This window comes from Camelus dromedarius, chromosome 6 (genome assembly GCF_036321535.1).
Source record: "Camelus dromedarius isolate mCamDro1 chromosome 6, mCamDro1.pat, whole genome shotgun sequence".
NCBI lineage: Eukaryota > Metazoa > Chordata > Mammalia > Artiodactyla > Camelidae > Camelus > Camelus dromedarius.
The window spans coordinates 9,437,299-9,456,561 of NC_087441.1; the positions used below are offsets into that span (position 1 = coordinate 9,437,299).

Below are 19,263 nucleotides of genomic sequence, written 5' to 3' on the forward strand. Positions count from 1 at the left end.
CCCTTCTGCTGTTCCTAGTAACTAAATACTCTAACAAGTCTGAATCTAATTTACTCTTTTCCAAGGCCTACATAACAAGGATATACTCTCCAGTACCGAAGAGACTATAGGCTTACTATTGCTAGACGTAGAGAGTCTTTTAGGGTAACGACAACTACTTGATTCTAGACAAAAACGAGGAAAAGCACCAGATCTTTTTTAAGAGCAAGAAAAGTCTTTTTTGTTTGTTTTAAGTAAAAACACAAAACCATCAAAACCTAAGAAAACTGATACACCTCATATTCTCTTACATGAACTACAGAAATCTTTTTCAAAAGGTACAGAAGAAATAATATGTCAAGAAACAAAAGCAAAAATTAACTTTCTGGGAGACAAAAAAAATTTAAGTTGATGCCATCTTTATGAGAAAGATCTTTAAGTTACTTAAAACTTCACCTTAAGAAGTTTATTCATAGCTCAAAATCGGACACTGTCTGACATCAGAAATATTAGAAAGTCTAGTTCACTTTGGGACTTAGATCTATATAACTTGCTGCAACATGATGACACGGCCCATCTTTCAAATATAGCTTATAACAGGCGTTCTACCAAACAGGATTTTTGTCCCCTTTGTGCTAAGAAGCTCACTTTTTCTTCTTAAAAAGAGAAAGGGGAAAAAAATTTTTACCTGTGATTATTTCAAGAAACTATGAAAATTAAAAGCAGAAAATCAGTGAAATGCCTCCTAATGCTCTCAAGACTCACCTTCAATGGACAGTAAAAAATAAAGCAGAACTACAACCAATTATGGGGGAGAGCGGAGTGAAATCAGCACAAACCTGCTGCTGTGGGTACTGCATTCCTCCCATGGCCCCTGGGGTCCGACCCTGAATGCCAATGGGGTACCGCTGTGGGCCTGGGGGGCCGTAGGAGCCTCCCGGGTAAGGGCTGCTCTGCTGTGGCTGAGAATGAGGGTTGCTGCCCATCCCATACAGCTGAGGTCTCTTCATCACCATGGGATCCATTGGGCTGCCCTGTGGAGAAATTAAGGAAGAAGTAGACTTATTAAGTCATTATTACAAAGGCAGGAAGTTTGTTACGCTAATAAATACACCAAAAACACAACTACCTTTACTTTTGAAAATATTAAAAACAATTATCTAACAAATAAAACCCAGAAGAACATTAATTTAAAAACCTAGGTGGATACAAGACATTTAGTTTTGTTACTTTTAGCAATTTTTTAAAATTAAGAGGGATCCGGAGCAAACAATACAAGGAAAGATATTGCATCTAAGCAGAGAGGAAACATTTGCATCTAAAATTCTACTCTGCAAATGGGAAAGGGGCATGACAGGTAATCTCACCCAGCTCCTTTTAGCTTACCGAGTGGTTGGGAACCCTTTCTGACTTCAAAGTATTCTTAGAACAGCTACTTTATTTTAGAACTGAGTCTGCAAGTCCTGATCAAACATTAATGCATCCGAGTGCTCATTAGAAAGTGAAAGAGTAGATTTTAGATAATACAGAATGTCTAGGGTAAAAATTTTCAAAGATCACTAGTGTGCACGAGTAAGCACCCAGACTATGAGTCACAAGCCACCTTCCCTATGTAAGGAAGCATCTTACCAAACATAACCAGTTCAAAACCACACTGAGTTTTATTTTTGGCGTGGTGAGTCAGCCCATGGGCCTCGGGGCTGAGGCCACTCAGGAGGGCTCGAACTGGTGCCTCAGCCTGGGCTTTCACGCCCCGGGCACTTCAAAGGAGCAAGGCGGTGGTGGGGGCAGTCCCTCACGGCGGTGCAACAAAGGATCCTTCTTTCCTTCCTTCCAAAACCATATACTCACACCTACTGTGTGCCAGACTCTATGTTCTCACTGAGAACAGGGGGACTCTCAGGGAGGCTTGATGATTAGCACGGTACATGGGGAGAAGCCAAGTTCAAGGCAGGAAGGGGCACGGTGCGGAGTATCGCAAAGCAGAAGAAACAGCATAAAGCAAAAAAGCTCAAGGGAGACTAGCTGCCTGGCATGTGTATGGTAACATGAGCAGTTTACATCCAAGTGAAGCAGAGAAGCAGCAGCTGAAGCAGGCAGAAGCCAGAAGATGGGTGTCAATTTAAGGGCTTCAGATTGTATCCTGGGGATAAACCACTGGGTGTTTAACAGAGCTATAGTCAGATCTGCCTTTTGGAAGGGCCGCTGTCTCTGCAGCTGCCTGGAGCCAGGATGGGTTGCTGCAGCAGGCAGGTGAGCTGAGTCCTGGGCTGGTAGCAGTGGTGGGTGAAAGCAAGCCCACATTTAAGTAAAAGGATGGAAACGCAGCACGATTTGGGAGACCAACTGAGTGACAGAAGACAGGAGTCAAGGGTAGCCTACCAGATGGTAGGACACCAGGGGAGAGAGAGCATGCAGGGACAGGAGCATTTCAACCCTCTCCCCCGGGTGGGAGCTTTCACTATTCTGCACACTAAATGGGAGGCTCCTATAAGAAATCCAGGTGAAAGTATCCAGAAGGAAGAGTCGCCATTGAGTCTCCAGCTTGGGGAGTATCATAAATAGGGAAATGAGCATACAGGACAGCGCTCCTGGAGGGCAGTGATTCTTGTTTTATTCACATTGTATCTCCAGGACACAAGTCAAACAGTGCACCTGGCATGAATTAAGCAATCTGACGTGTGTAAACTCAAGCACTTGATCCAGGAAGAATATATGAAAAGAGAACAATGGGTAGAAGACAAAATTCTAGAGACTAACACTATTTAAGGAAAAATGGGAAAGGAGTCCACAGTAAGGCCAAAAGAACGGCCAGAAACTGTAGTCAGAGGCTGTAGAAGGTGTGATGTACCGGAGGAGAAGGGAGCATGCCCGGCAGCCCAGGTATCTGACAGGTGAGGGCGAACGCTCTCCTGCGCTTGATGAGCAGGAGGTAACTGCTGAGCTGGGCAAGGGCACCTCTCATCGCAGAGGTTAAGGGCGGCTCCTGGAAGACCAGCAGCTGAGGCATGAACAGGAGGTGAGGGGGAGCCAGGAGTGTAGACCCCAAACTCAAGCTGGGGAGGCTCCAAGAACCACCAGTCCTCCCTCCCCGTACACCCACCCCCAGGCTGCCCCCGCTCCTGGTCTCTGCCCTCCCTCCTTCTTAGGGGTACCCTGGTGCTCATTTCAATGACTTGAGTAATCCACTCATCACATTATCTACGAAGTACCTACTGTGTGCACTGTCCCTGTGTGGGGAACAGGAGGCAAAAAATGGACAAGTGTCAGTGGCTATCCTGGAGAAATAAACAGGTCACAGAAGGAGACAGTCTGAACAAAGATCACAGTGCAACCCAGGAGACATCCTAAAGGGACACCAGGGCCCTATGAGGAGGGAGCATCCCAGTGGGCCTGAGTTTTAACAAAGCCCTCCTAGAGAAATACCTGAGCGGAGTCCTGAGGGGTTCGTAGGAATTTGCCAGGAATTGATCTGACTTGAATGAAAATATGTGTCAGCCAAATAGTTCTGCTCAAATTTCACAATTTCATGGAACTAATTGTGTTACTTTCACCAGTCAAGAAAAATGTTTACTTTCAATGACAGAAGCTGCTCAAACAATACACTGATGCTCCACAACCTGTGCCAACTTCACAGTTCAGCACAGAGCATACATGTTAACCTCATGTCATGAAACTATGATCACAAACTAAGAATTAAGTTTTCCCGGAATGATTTAAATTCGAATTTATGCCTAAGAAAAGCAAAATGTAATGATTTTCCACACTTTCTTTCGAAAGATAAAAATAAAACTTTCTATGGAAGTGTGAAAATCAAGGCTGAGCTGGTGATGCTAGAATCCGCAGAGTGAATGAATGGCCCACAGAGAGACTGAGTAAATCAGATTTCAGGCTAAACTTCCAACACGGGGCCCCGGGGCAGCCCTATCCTCACATTCCATCTGAACTGGCCAGGACACAGGGCAGATCTGCTCGTTTCACTTTAAACACTGCGCAACCCAAACTGGCTTAATTAAAGCAGAAATTTTAAACAGGAAAATGATTGCAATGTCTATATTTTAATGCTATAGATAACAGTGCAGCAAATTCATCTTATCAGTGACTAAAATTGTTTTGTAATATCTGTCTCATCACTGCCATAAACTCTCACAGTCCTACTTAAAATTCAGTTAATTTGCACCCATGTCAAAACGTTAGCTTAACCCTGAGATTTCTGAAAACCAAAAGCATGAAATACACAGATTATCTCTACCTCTCAAAAGGCAGCAAATGCCTTTCAGTGAGAGTTCAGATAGGAAAACAGATATTTCCACAGTGCAAATTATTTAATTTTAACCTTCTCTCCTTATGGGCTATTATTAAATATTCATCCACAATCCAGATTCATCCCGTTGTGTACTCTTGCTATTTTTAACACTAAATATATACAACAGCAGGATCTCAACCCCTGCTTTTTACTACTATCTCCTTAAAGAAACCAAAAACCAAATCGAATCTAAGACTTTTCCAAAAAACATAATGCCCAAGTCACTTCCCATATTCACAACTAACCCAAAACAATTTCATGTTTTTACCGTCTAACCTTCTATTGATAGATTCCAGGATATCACCATTTTCATTTCTCACATAAAATTTATGCTATATCAGAGACATCATCCACATTATGAATAGTTCTCAAATATTTCTCTAAATATGTCATTTCAAGCATATTTTTTCTTTCTAGATACCATTCCACAACTGCTGTTGTTTGAACTTAATTCCATAAATTGAGACAAGTGCTTAAAGAAAGAAACCCACAATGTATACAACCCATTTTCAAAGAGGTCCTGGGGAGGGCATAGCTTAAGTGGTAGAACACATGCTTAGCATGCACGAGGTCCAGGGTTCAATCCCCAGTACTGTCTCTAAAAATAAATAAATAAACATACTCCCCTCCCCCAAGAAAACTTAATAAATAAATAAATCACTCTTCAAAAAATATTTTTTAAAAATATTAACTAGTCTAGGTTTACTCAGCTTCTAATTAACTTTATTACTCGGTAAGACTTTCATGTAACTCCTCCTTATTAAAAATGGCTTTTAAATATGTATGTACTTAGAGATGAACTCATGTATGTACAATCTATGCATCTCACACACACACACATTTAGTTTTCTCTCTCACTAAATGCGAAAAAGAATACCAACCTCATGATTACAATGAAAATCAAATTAGTGGGAACTGAAATGATCTCAGAGCCACTAATTGTTCAAAGAAAACTGAAAGAACCCAACAGTTCAACGATTACAGACTATGAGAATGAGCCACAAAAATATCAACATAGTGGAATAGACAGGGACATGGAAAAGTACATATGAAATAAAGACAGACGTTGCAGAGTGATGTGCATGAATTACAGCTATGTGAAAACTCAGCTGATAATGATCAAGGCCAGCCACCGTGACCTGTAAGTAGTGACTGTCATATCATGAAGCAATCTATGTTGACTTTTCTGTGATGATGTCTAAATATAACTCTAAAATGCCTCTGTTTTTTCCCAGGCATCCTGCAAAAATTACTATGGCTTGCTGTGGGGTGGGGGTGGATGGGACACAGCTGTCCCTCGTTCCTCCTCCTCGCCCTCCCATACCTGCACCCACACTCGCATTTGCAGCACAAACAAGCCGGAGGATGCTCCACTCTCCTCTTTGCTGGTCTAAAACCAGGCTCCCTCAAGCCTGGGTTCAAGGACCACAGAGCTCCCCCTTCACCACACCCCAGTAACACTATCTGTGGGACCTGCTGGAATCTCTCCTATGCAGCTTGTAACCGACTTCTGAGTTGCCTTGTATCAATATTTAACTCACTGTTTTTTTCATTTTTCATGTGTTATTTCTTACCTCCCAAGTACACTAAAATGGTGATGTCCACGCTTTGCGCTTTTAACGTCTCACTTAGCATACAGCACGAATAATTTAGATGATCATGGTGACTCAGTAACAGCCTGGGAATGAGGACTGGTCACAGAGTAAAGCGTTTTCGAAAAATAAAAAGTAAAACTCAACTAGCCAATTTCTGCATCAATTCTGTACACACATGCAGAAGATGCATGTCAAGTCAAAGATAATACATGATGCAACATCAGTACTCAAGTTCTTCTCTTAATGGCATTAAAATTGCTTTAAGTCAAAAGCAGGAGAGGGGCACAGAAGACTCTTCCCTCATAAATAGTGCATATTCCTCCTCAAGCCAGAAAATACCAAGATTGTCAGCTCACCTCCCCCATCTCCTATTACACAGTTGGTTAACAGACTCTAGTGGCAGAAGTTTTTCTTTATCTCTGCTTACTCTCATTTTGTTTGTCTCTGGTCACTATTCTAAAATATCTAACATATTAACTGCATTTCCTATTGATGTCAACCACCAATTAAATCAGCATGTCATTTCATTCATGCCTTCACTTCCTCCAAGGCACTGATAAAAATATTGAAGAGGTCAAGGGAGAGGACAGAGGCCTGGCTAACTGCTAGTGCCATTCATAAAGACTGGCATAAATCCAGACACCAGCATTCTTGGAGGAAGGTCTTTATTAGAAACCTTAGGAAAATCCTTTCCACTCAGCTGTCACACTCTTCCAAATCACTCTCTACACTTGTTATGCAAGCACAAGTCCGTATCTGCCTTTGGATGACAACCTCTTACCCAATTCAAATGCCTCCATCTTTTACAATATGTAAAACAAATAGTCCAAAGTTTAGAAAAATAGTAAAAATTTGAGATTAAAAAGTACAAGGTAAAGGCAGGGGGTTTAAACAGACAAACCTGGGTGTAAACCCTGCCTACACTACTCATTAGCTACGTAAAATTAACACAGTACACAGTTGTGTTCGCCTCTGGTGCTGCAGAAGGATTAAATGAGGTGCCACAGGATTTATCACGTGTTAAGAGTTTCCTAAATCTTTTTTCTCTTCCTCTTAACAAATTAGCAAATTGAAGTCAGAGTAAAAAACAAAAAGATCACTCAATAATTTAATCTATTTATTTTCTTGTCTTCCCAGCATACTGTTAATTAAAGGTGGAAATTTTGTCTTACTCATCTGTGCATACCCAGCACTTAGTACAATGCCTGACATAACATTTGCTGAACAGGAAAAGCAGTGGCTTCTTCAGCGCCACAGCACCGGTTCACAGTAGGGCCCCATCAGATGGCAGGCCCCTCGATGCCCAACAGGTACAAGAGGCAAAGAAGTATGCGTCACTGCAGACAAAGCTTCCCCGTTCACAGGTTCACATAGCCACAGCTTCCATTACCTCCTCTCGTCTGTGCCCCATCCCCCCACCACCAATTCATCACCCTGGGCTGGCTTCTCTCAGACCCAGAGCCCTATACCCAACTGCCACCCAACAGTCCTGCCTGAGTGCCTAGGATCCTCTCCTCCTGGTTCTGATCTCAGTGGAAGACACCCCTACCCTGATGTACAAGTCAGAGTCCGGGACGCCTCCGGACTCCTCTCTCCTCCCCACCATGGCCAACCCCTCACCAAGTCCGGTGAGCTGGACCCATCATTGTGGCCAAGAAGAAATCTCCCCATCCAACCACACCGGCCTCTTTGGGGCTGTCAAAAAAACCACGTCCCATCCCACCCCTGGGCCTTCAGCTACAGTGTGCCCTCCACGAAGGAGCTCTGCTCTCGCGCAGAACTCAGTGCTACAGCCTTGTCCTCAGAGACGCCCTCCCCAAACACCAGACTGGGGCAGGATCCTCTCAAAATTCACTGTGCTTCTCCTTCACAGCACTCGTCAAAGAGTATTTGTGTGACTACTTGACAAATGTCCCCAACTAGACTGTCCCACAGGAAAAGGAACAGGGAAGTGAAGAAAGCAAATATTAAACCCATTTACAGCTATCATCTTGGTACCAGAGAGTAAGTCCAGAAATTTAATTGTTTCGGTTCCCCGGTTTTCGCCTGATTTTTATAAATGGACAAAACCTATTATTTGCCTAATCCCCAAGCTCAACAACTTGTAAGTCAATTCAACGAGCAAATTACTGTCTGACTGAACTATACTCTCAAATTTAATGTAGCAAACAATAATTTTACAAACAAGCTGAAGTTTACATTTTTTTTATTTCAAGAGTAAATGAGATCTAAAAGGAATGTCAAAATAGTAATGGAATGTCTATTTTCCCTCAGATTTGTTATTTTCATCATCTATAACAACTATAAAACTATTACCATGGTTTTAATTTCTAAAATTTACATCTCTAAGTACACAATTTTGTTGATATTCATGTACCACTACTGACAACCTATTCACAGGCTCTTATTTAAAAGGGAAATAAGATGGTCCATTTCCCATATAGATACAGATTTAAATCAAAAAAGGAAGCTTTTTTGAGATTATGTCAAATTTCAAGCCCTACCACTTGTAAAACTAAGTAATGCTGAACAAAGTCACCACTTAACTTCCCCGCATCTCAACTAACTCATCTATACACCAGGAACACTAGCAGTATCACTATAGAGCTGTCACAGAATTGGAGACAATACAGCCAAGTTCTTGGTATATAACAGGCTTTTAATAGTGATAGATTTTATTATCATCATTATTATATGGAGGTATAATTCCAGAATAATCACTATGAGGCATGGATGCCCTCCATCCCCCCATTAATGTGCGTAAGGCAGGCACTGCTAATCAGTCACAGCATTCATCTTCCTAAAGTCCACTGAGCCTCAGAATCTCACCCTGTGGAGTGGCAGGCAGCCACTAACAGTTATCAGATTTTGCAAACAAGTAGAAACCAATTTGCTATCTCTAGTACAATGGAAACACATAAAGTTTGACATTGGATAGACCTGGATTCATATCCCCCTCCTCGTGTTTCTGACTAGCCATGAAATACGTTGTGTAAATTATTCCAGTGCTCCATGCCTCCATTTTCCCATCTTTCAAGTGAAGATAATATCTCCTTCAAAAAGACAATTATTCTAAAGGTGTCTGGTGTATGGTTTGCATGGATAAACAATTCCACAGACACATCAGAGCAGTACCTAAAGACAAATAGAAAAGTTACTGATTTCTCCAGTAAGCTCCATGCCTCTTTAAAAGTATTTGATTAATTTTTTTAATTAACAACTTTAAACTTGTATTAAAGAAAATGCCATTAAAAAAAAAATCAATGACTGATAGCAACTGACTTACCTGTCTGTGGACAAAGAGTGCCTGCTTTGCTGATACATAGACTACAGCCCCCTGATATAAACAGGCTTCTCAGAGACCTGGCCCTGTTGAAGATCTACTTTATGAGAGCCATAATTAAGTGAAAGTGAAAGCATATATTGACTCTTATTGTAATATGATTGTTCAAAGGAAAAAATTAACATGACATATATAGTCAAATATTACAGACTGAAAAAGGCAAGGCAGCTAAAAGCAACACACAGGCTCTGGTCAGGGCACTACACTGAAGGAAAGGTTACTATACAGATGCCATTAAGGCAGCAGACAAAATAAGGGCAGGTTCAAGTACTGCATCAAAGGTACACATCCTGACAGAGATAACTGCACTGCGCTATAAAAGAATAACCTCGTTCCCAGGAAATACACCAGGACTCTGGGGCTCGAACCTATGACGCAGGATGTATGCAACCTACTCTCAAATGATTCTGGGAAAATATAGTGTAGATAGGGAGGCGGGTAGATAAAGTAAATGTAGCAAAATATTAAAAATTGATGTATCAGAGTAAAAGCATATGGGATTTCTCTGTATAATTCTCACAACTTTCCTATAAATTTGAAATTATTTTGAAATAAAGGGGGGAGGGGTAAAAAAGACAAGGATAACTGAAAAGCAAAATAATCACTACCCCTCACATCTGCAAGGAAGTGTGCAGCGGCTCCGAACCAAGGGCCACCAGTGACTGCGCAGCGCGGGAGGGGCCCCAGCAGGCTGAGGGGCAGGGGCGCGGGAGGACGACAGGCAAGGAAACTTGGAGAACTCCTGGGAGAGGGAGCACCGAGGGAAGAAAGGAGTGTGCCTGATAAGCTGGGGTGCACTTTCCCTAAGGTACTCAAGTTGGCAAAACAGGTACTGAATACATATTTTTAAAAACATTTTTCTAAAAATTCTTAGGTAGCTTACATTTCACAAAAATTTTTATTTATTTATTTTTAAAAAAGATCTTCCAGGTTAAAATCCTGCTCTGGTAGAGACCCTTTCCCACAAATCACCTTTTTCAGGTTATCACCCTCAACCCTCAAGACGTAATGAGGCTTCTGCTCCCTGAGCTTTCTTACTATGAGGTCTTACTATATGCTAAGGTCGCAACCAAGCACTTAAAGATCTCTTCCCTACAAAGGGTGCACACAGACCAGCTCCACTAGCCAGCAGTGCCCCCGAGGGCGGAAGGGCAGGGGGGCAGCCGCCAGCAAGTTCTCAGGTTTAAAATAAGGAAAACAACTACCCAAATGAAAACATACCTGGGATTTTCAAATTATTTTTTACAAATTAAATATATCTGGGATTTTCAAGTCATTTTTCACAAATAAAAACCTGAATTATTCCAAAACTGGCTGACAAAGGCTTCAGTTGGAGGAAACAAAGGGTACAGAGACTGCCAACTAGTTAACAGTTTATTTGCTTGTTGTGCAGATGGAGCCTAACTCCCCAACTACCCAACCTTAGGGCGCAGCAGAGTGAGGTGAAGTACACAGACTCTGGAGTGAAGGCCCTCTTGCCTACACCCGGCTCATGACATACTCTGTGATCTTAGGCAGATCACGTGAATTCTCTGAACTTCAGCTTCCTTCTCCGAAAAGTTAGGATAATAACAGTACATACCTCACAGCATTGTTACAAGGATTAAATAACAGTAGATACAAAACCCTCAGACCAGTGCCTGGCAAACAGTAAGTGCTCAATTAAATGTGAGATTATTACTACTGAACAGTATCACTCTTCTGAGCCACACAACACCCCACACGGAAAGCGACGACTGAGAGATGAACCCTTACAGTCTCTTTCCATCCTAGCCTCCTGTAATTCGAGTTATCCACCTCCCTGCCAGAACTTTCAACTGTCATGGTAAGGTATCAACAGGAATGTGGACCATTAGGGATATTTCTCCTTTCTGCCTCATTCTTTTTCTTTAGGAAACAACTCCCTTTTATTTTTTTTTTTTCTCATTTCTTCTTTTTTTAATTGAAACAGAGTCAGTTTACAATGTTGTGTCAATTTCTGGTGTACAGCATAATGTTTTATATGTTCATACATAAACAAACATATATTCCTTTTCATAATTCTTTTTCACTATAAGTTACTGCAAGAGACTGAATATAGTTCCCTGTGCTATACAGTAGAAACGTTGTTTGTCCATTTTATATATAGTAGTTAGTTTCTGTAAATCTTGAACTCCCAATTTACCCCACCTCCTTTCCCCCAACCCTGGTAACCATAAGTTTGTTTTCTATGTCTGCAAATCTGCTTCTGTTTTGTAAATAATTTCATTTGTGTCATTTTTTTAGAGTCAACATATCAGTGATATCATATGGTATTTTTCTTTCTCTTTCTGGCTTACTTCACTTAGAATGGCGATCTCCAAGTCCATCCATGTTGCTGCAAATGCTTTCTGCCTCATTCTTTTATCAGAAATCCTATCAATAAATTACCCTGAAGGTCAAAAGGCAGGGAGAGGTCTACAAAGGGGTCCAAAGAATTCAAAACGTAGAAGTTCAACATCCAAACAATCAAGGCTCACCTTAAGGTGACATACCTGCCACCTGTCAAGCCTTCACCCACAGGGACCTTGGACAGCCCTCCTGCACAGCTCCGTGCAGCTGCACTAAGGAACACCCCACTTCTAGAATGCTCTTGCAACCCATATACCTTTGGCCACCTCTAAACCAAAGAAACTCTTGCTACTCCACAAACTACCACAAGAGAAAGTATTCTGCCTTCCCAGGGCTCCCACTATATATTGAGACTCTGTCATTTGACAGATATTTAACATTTATGACAACCAATCGCAGTGCTTTGCTCCCTCATCAGTGAGCTCCTAAGAGCAGAAATGGTGTCTTTCTCATCCAAATCCTTCTTATGGCCCCAACCTCTCAGACACAACAGACAATTATTGTTCCTATTATTCACTAATAAAAAATTTTAAAAAGGAAAAAAATTCAAGTGCATCTTAACCCTTACCTCTCCAAGCCATCCACCCTCTTCTAAATAATACTGGACTGCCCCACTACATGTGTCATTTACAAGTAATAAAAACTATGAAACTGGATCCAAGTCTAGCTTGTAACCAGCACTTGATAAATGTTTGATATATGAATGTGAGAAGGACATCCAGCAGTGTCTCCCCTTCCAGGTGCGACTTCTCCTGGATTCAAATGATAATGCTCCAAACGTAGGCATTTTTCATTTCTGTGTTATAATGTCACGATTCCTAACACTCTTAAAACATCATTCCCAAAACTACGCTTATCGTTGTTACTGTAGTTAAGAATGGAACATGTCTATAAAGCACAGACCACTCTTTAAGATTCATAATCTATGGCAGCATAAGAAAAGTCTAAAACATCCTACACAGAAAAAAGACCTGTCTAACTTGATCAGACCCAAACCTGTCTGGGTAAGTTTTCTGTTTTATTTTGTTTAAATAGAACGCAGGAAAAACCAAACTAGGATGATGTAAAAATATAATAATGCATTCCATCTTCACTGCTGGCGAGGTCTATCCAAGTAGACAACCAACCAGAGAGTAAGTATGTGTGAGAGCGTGACATGCCTGCCACCACAGGAAGTGTGACAGGGTAACCGTGCTTAGCTTACCTGTAGATTTTTTTATTTAGTCGGTCAGTAAGAGCAACAAGAAGATATTTCTATAGGTAGCTGGATAGTAAGGATAACAACAAGGTATGCTGGTCATATATCTTTAGCATTTATGGCAAATTATTAATCAAGTCCCACCTGAAACAATTTGTTAAATTGATTTTAATCACTGGGCCTCTCATGTGAAGCTTTGTATAATCAGCATTTCATTTACAAAATTAATTGCCTGATTGATTCTCAGGAGGCAGTTGCTGTCATTGCCCTGCTGTCATAACTTCTGAGTAGGGTGTCACAACATGAAATTCTGACAGTATGAAAAGCACTGCTATTTTAAAAATGGGTGAGGGGAGAAAGGGATGAAAGAGGAAAACCAAAGAAGTTACATTACCCCCTTCAGCCTAAAAGAAAGTTGAAAGTGTTTCATGCCAATTATACTCTATATCAATACCCTTCTGCTAAATTAATTATCATACAAATCTAGAGTTCAGGGCATGAAGGATTTTTACTGTATTAAAATAATAACTAGAATGTGAAAGCACAGATTCACCACTAGAGTTAAATTTTAACCTATGTTACAAAATCCATATCTTGATACAGATAGATAAAGAGCAGCACTAAATTGGACTGTCAGATTAATCCACTGCTAACCGTTTCAAGTTCCCATACTCTGTCTTTCTTATACTTCTAATTAAAAAAGGGTATGAGCAGAAATTTTAGGAGTTTATGACTAATACCAAAATACATCTATTTTAAGCATATGCAAATCACATATGAGCATACATTTGTTCTGCCTTTCAAAAACATTTACATATCTAGTATTGTTAGGTACACACCTTTATATTTATTGCTCACTATCAATATTTAGTAGTCTATTGGTGATTGATCATCACAATTAACAACAATTAGGCTAAAAAGTACTTTCCATGTAAGAGAAAAAGATAAGATGGATACAGAACAAGGGAGGAAAGAAGGAATTTTAAGTTACTCAGTATCATTAAAAGTGAGACCACATTACCTCTGTAATATTTTCAATGGACCCATGCGAGCATCTGTATCATTAATTTGCCTTTTCAGAAAGGATACCCAACTCCACAAGTCACCCTACATCTTGTACCTTCCCAGCTCACAGCTGCATTTCCCCACACCCTCAACATTTCATAAAAGCAGGGTAGACCACACGACGCCAAGTTGTTTTCAAAGGTATAAAATAATTTCCATAGTATAGAGGGGGACTCATTTAAAACAGTCCCCATTCAATGCAATCCAATTTCAAATAAGCCCTCTTTTAAATGGGTCACTTTGAATTTAAAAGAGACCTCCTCCGGAGACCAGATGTAATTTACTTTCCTTTCAGTACACTGAATTTTGATTCCTATTTACAGCCACAGATTTCCTTTAAAAAGGAAGATCACCTCGTAAATTTGCTCTATTATCCTGCGACCGAAGGTGTTTTGTTTGCTGGCTTGGTAAAGAGAGCTAATTGGGACACTGTATCCCCTCCCTCATTGCAGGCTAACATAACAAACTCATGGTTGGAGACTGTAAAGGCAAAGTTTTTCCAGCCCACACACCAGGGGAGAGGCAGGGGACCCAGAAGGGCAGGCCCCTCCTTGACCTCCCTCCCCTGCGGAATAAGAGCAATGGTCTCCGATGTTCACTTGGCTCACAGGAATGCCCTAAGCGTTGATAAGGAAATGTCTACAAAGTGCTTTAAGTCCTTGAAAGAAAGGCATTATGAAAGCATAATAGGTGCCTAGGATCACTTCTTACGCAGCACACAATTTGGAAAACATGGTTCGCAAATTGAAATGCATATCAATTTAACATTTTTCATTACAAAAGAACCGAAAAAAGGGAAGACAGTTCCCTTAAACATGTGCAAAGAGGAGATGCCACCTAAACATTTAACGCGAGCATCAGTACTACCTATGACAGAATCCTGCAGTATGTCAGAAACGGCTTAGAGCAGTAATTCTCAGAGGTGAAAATGGATGAATGCTGTATAAACAGGGATGGGGCTGGTGGGAGGGTGCAGCTGAAAGTGTATGTTCGGGATTATAATTTTCCATTGGGAAAAGGGCAGGAATATTTTTATAACACACTACGTAAAAGTAGAGTCTGATAAAAAAAATAATTTTAATTGTTCAGGATTTGTGGGGGAAATCTAGCTTGTCTTTTTAAGGGAGGTGGCGATTAGGGACCTGGTCTTATGGAAGGATATATCTGAATGCTGGAAGAGGTATGATTAAATTTATGTTTATCAAAAAAAAAAGGTATAAGTTAGAAAAGCTTAAGAAACAAATATTTAAATAAAAGAAGCAACAAGTTAGTCGGAGACCATATCCATTCAGTCATTTAAACATTATTTAAACTGAACAAACATTAATATGTAAGGCCCCATAAAAGACAGTTGTGTAAGATGGTCCCTGACAGTAAGAAATGTACATTATAACAGAGGAGATAAGAGTTGTACAAAAATAACACAAGGTATAAATAAGCTTGTAAATGCCACAGGACAGAGAAGAATAAAGTCCTATGAGAGTTCAACTGAGGGTAGTAACCTCTGGTCGGAAGGAATGGAAGGATTCATGGGAAATTTATCATTGAAGATGGATAATAAAAGATAAAGAAGATATACAGGAAGATCAAGGCACAAATATGACAGTAAGAGCCACCATTTAATGAGTGCCTACTGTGCGCTGAGCTTGTGTTAGGTGCTTTACAAACCACATGACCAATCCTATGAGAATCCTGCAAAGTAGTTACTATTACTAACTACCATTCTTAATTGAAGAAAACCATCTCCTAGATTAGGAAACTTGCCCAAGGTCACCCCACAATATGACAAAGTCAGGATTTTCCCAGGTCTGACTGGTGCTCTTTGGGGAAGGAGTCAATAACAGCCATTAGGTTCCCCTCCAAGTAATTCCTATTAATATTGCTTGTGATAGCAAAGAACTCTGAATACGCGAAAGACTCTTTTAACCTGAGTTGTGGCCCCCAAAATTCTGATGCTGAAGCTCTAACCCGTAGTGTGACTGTATTTGGAGCTGGGGCTAATAAGTAGGCAGTAAAGGTTAAATGAGGTCATAAGGGTAGGTCCTTATCTGATAGAATTGGTGATGAAAAGATGAAAGAAGATGAAAGGCCAGGGTGTTCTGTCTCTCTCCCCACCCACACACAAAGGAGAGGTCATGAGAGCACATGGCAAGGTGTACAAGCCAAGAGAAGAGACCTCAGAATGGAACCTATCTTGCTGGCATCTTGATCTTAGAAATCAGAACTCCAGAATCATGAGAAATAAATTTCTGTTGTTCAAGCCATTCAGTCTACAATATTTATTACAGCAGACTAAAACACACCACTGCTACTTCTATTGATTTTTAGCATACAGCCTGAATTCTAAGAGGGTGCCCTGGGACTCCAGCCCCCCAGTATCCATACCTTTGTGCAGTCCCCTCAGGTCTTGTGACGGCAAGATCTGTGACCTGCATCTAAACCCAGAGATTATAGTAAAGGTGAAGGGATTTTTGCAGAGGTAATTAAAGTCCCTAATCAGTTGATGCTGAGTGAATCAAAACTGAGAATATCCTGATGGGCCTGACATGATCTTGTGAGCCCTTTAGAAAAAGGTCCAGGCCTCCCCAGAAGTGAGACTCCTGGCAGCAGCACTGAGAAGCACGCTTCCATGAACTCCCTAGCCACAAGGAAGTGAATCCTGCCAACAGTACGAGTCCACGGGAGCTTTCCCCACCATCTCCAAGTGAGAATGCAGCCCAGTGGCTCCTTGACTGCAGCCACTGAGATCCTGAACAGAGGATACAGCTAACTGGTGCCTAAGCTCCCTACCCACAGAAACTCTGAGATACTAAATGTGTACTGTTTTAAGCCACTCAATTTATTACGCAGCAAAAGAAAACTAAGCCACAACTCAGTAAAAAGAATGCTTTCTACTGAGCTCCTCCCACTTCCATGTGCAAGCAGACTGCTACTAACCTATCAGGCAAGACCTGCTACTGCTCAAAATATTGGTGTTGGTGCTCTGTATTTTCACTGACCAGAAGCCCTAAAACACGTAGTTCCAAAAGCTACTGGGGGCTCTTGACTTTTCCCATTTCTGGGAACTCTTACTCATCTTTCAAACCTGGACTCAAGGATCACCTTCCCTTTCAAGTTCCTCTTGAAATCATCAGACAGAATAAAAACTGTCTCTTCTGTAATCTAAGAGACCTTTGAGGAAACCTCTGTTATAATATTTAGAAGGTTTAGTTGCAATTTTCTGTTTACTTGTCTCCCCAACAGCAGAGGCCAAGTTAAACAAGATCATTTACAAAAACAAAGGGAAACACTCCTCATCCTGTAAGAGAGACAGAAAAGGGGCAGGAATCCAGTTCTAGTTCACCAGCCAGAGAACTCACCTCTCTAGGCCTCACTGTCCTTCCTCATCTATAAAATAGAATAGTTTGCAAGTGAGTGTTAAATTTTTATACCCGGAACCTACCACAGTATGTCTATAGAATGAATAAGTAAGACAATTAAAATATGCTTGAAGGGTCAACCTAAAGTCTAATTCAAAAAACTGAAGTACTAGCAGTGATACCAGTGGAGGAAACTGTGTATAAAATTATGAATTGAACATAAGCGGTTAAAACGAATGGCAACCACTGACAGCGTATATATATATGCTGAGAAGGGATATAAGTGATTTAAAACAGGAGCTGTTTTCTTCTCATTCCCTACCCTTCATACGTCAGGGCAGCCACAGGTCTCTGAGTTAGAGCCTGCATCACCTGCCAGTCTTCACCTTACTCCTGAATCCTATTCCTGGTCTTTGTCGTACAGGTTTCCCAGGTGACTGCTTACACCCTCCAGGTTAGGGCTGCACCTCTACCTTTTTCCTGCTACCTGACCACACAAAACACCCTGCCCACCTCCAAATAGCAGGCCTTGCCCAGAGTGCTGAACCTAATTTGAGAGACCATGTCACAGCTGTAGCCAGATTTACTGTCTGGTTGGCCTCAGCCCAAGTAATTTGAAACGGTTATTTCTGAACCATTTTTGAATAAACTGACAAACTTAAGGGCAAAGGGAGCTCCCCTCCCCGCCCCTTTTGTAAGTGAGACCGGCAAATTTTTAAATGTTCTTGACAATGATGGTACAGAAGCCTCAGATTTGTCCACACTTATCTAAAAACTACATCTAACCTAGTCATTCTGTATAATGCAATTGATTCGCTAGTATCACTTTACAATTCCGATTAGGTTTCTCTCAAATCCCGTTTATTAAATTGCTTCCTTTAAGCATGCGTAGTTACTGATTTGTTTCCAACTAAATCAGGTATCATATGAAAAGAGTATACTGCAACAGTGAAAGAGCACTCTGGGAATCACGTTTCATCCAGATTTCAAAATTAAAATAGGGCTACAATTTTACAACTGTAAAATTTCTTTTTAAAAAGAAAGGCAGCTGAATTTATACACAGGTTTCTGGGTCAGTAGAGTGTCAACACTCCATCATAACATCTTGTGTACAAAACGACCGCTTCTTTCACAAAGCATATGAAGCGAAGACCAAAAGACTCGCTGCGGACCTCTTGCCGATTTTTCTACAGTTAGGAGGGCAATCATGACATGACGCCCGCCGTTCAGCAGTCCAGAGCCAAAACACACTGAGCCTTTATGAACCCGCTTGGTGCACAGAAGAAGCAATGTAAAGGAGTGCAAAAACAAGATGGCTTTTTTACATTAGGTTATTGGTATTTTACTTTTAAAAGAATGAAAGCAAATCAATTGAGTAAATCAGACACAGTGAACAAAAATCTCCAAAAAATAGTATTTCGAGAGATTTGCTCAGCCATGTGGCTCTGATTAACTTTAATTAGTCACACAGATAAAACAAACTCCTATGTACAAACTTTAAAATATTCTCCCCAAAGTCCAATGAAATTAAAATCCTTAACACTGCTTTTTAATCTGAGATTTTAGTAACTCTAAATGTTTATTTTTTTAAGTTCCTTTTCTTTCATCAAGCAAAAACAAGAGAAAAGAGGATATTCATTTATATTTTAAAACCAGATCAACAAATAATTTGCACAACTAATTAGTAAATCCTTATTAACAGTACAGATGTTTTTACTGTCAATTCTCATTAACTATGGAGATTTAATGTACTTGTAAGATTTTTTATTTCCGCTGAACTGAAAAACATTCAGGTATGAAAGAGAACGAAAGAGGAAAAAGTATGAGTGCAAGGCAATCTGGAGTATGGAGACTCTAAGACAATTACAAATACTTCAGCACCGGGGCTGCTCTGGGTCACAGTCGGTTTTGGCCAAGACCCACACGCACACCACGTGATAGACTGCCAAGAACACAATGAAGGCTCCCTTTTCTCTAGAGGTTTTAATTACAGTTATGGCCTACACCTGACTAAGACATCTATTTAGCACCAGACCTGAGAAGGAATG

The 19,263-nt window shown here is 40.7% G+C and overlaps 1 protein-coding gene across 7 annotated transcripts in view; it reads right to left on the reverse strand.

The window, feature by feature from the left end:
- The window catches only part of ARID1B (AT-rich interaction domain 1B), a 378,663-nt gene that overhangs the window by 333,304 nt on the left and 26,096 nt on the right, over positions 1 to 19,263 (reverse strand). For all 7 annotated transcript variants that reach the window (XM_031456606.2, XM_064486535.1, XM_064486532.1 and 4 more), the window contains exon 2: positions 819 to 1,013. In XM_031456606.2, the coding sequence (XP_031312466.2) occupies positions 819 to 1,013 (195 nt within the window). The remainder of the gene's footprint in view (positions 1 to 818; positions 1,014 to 19,263) is intronic.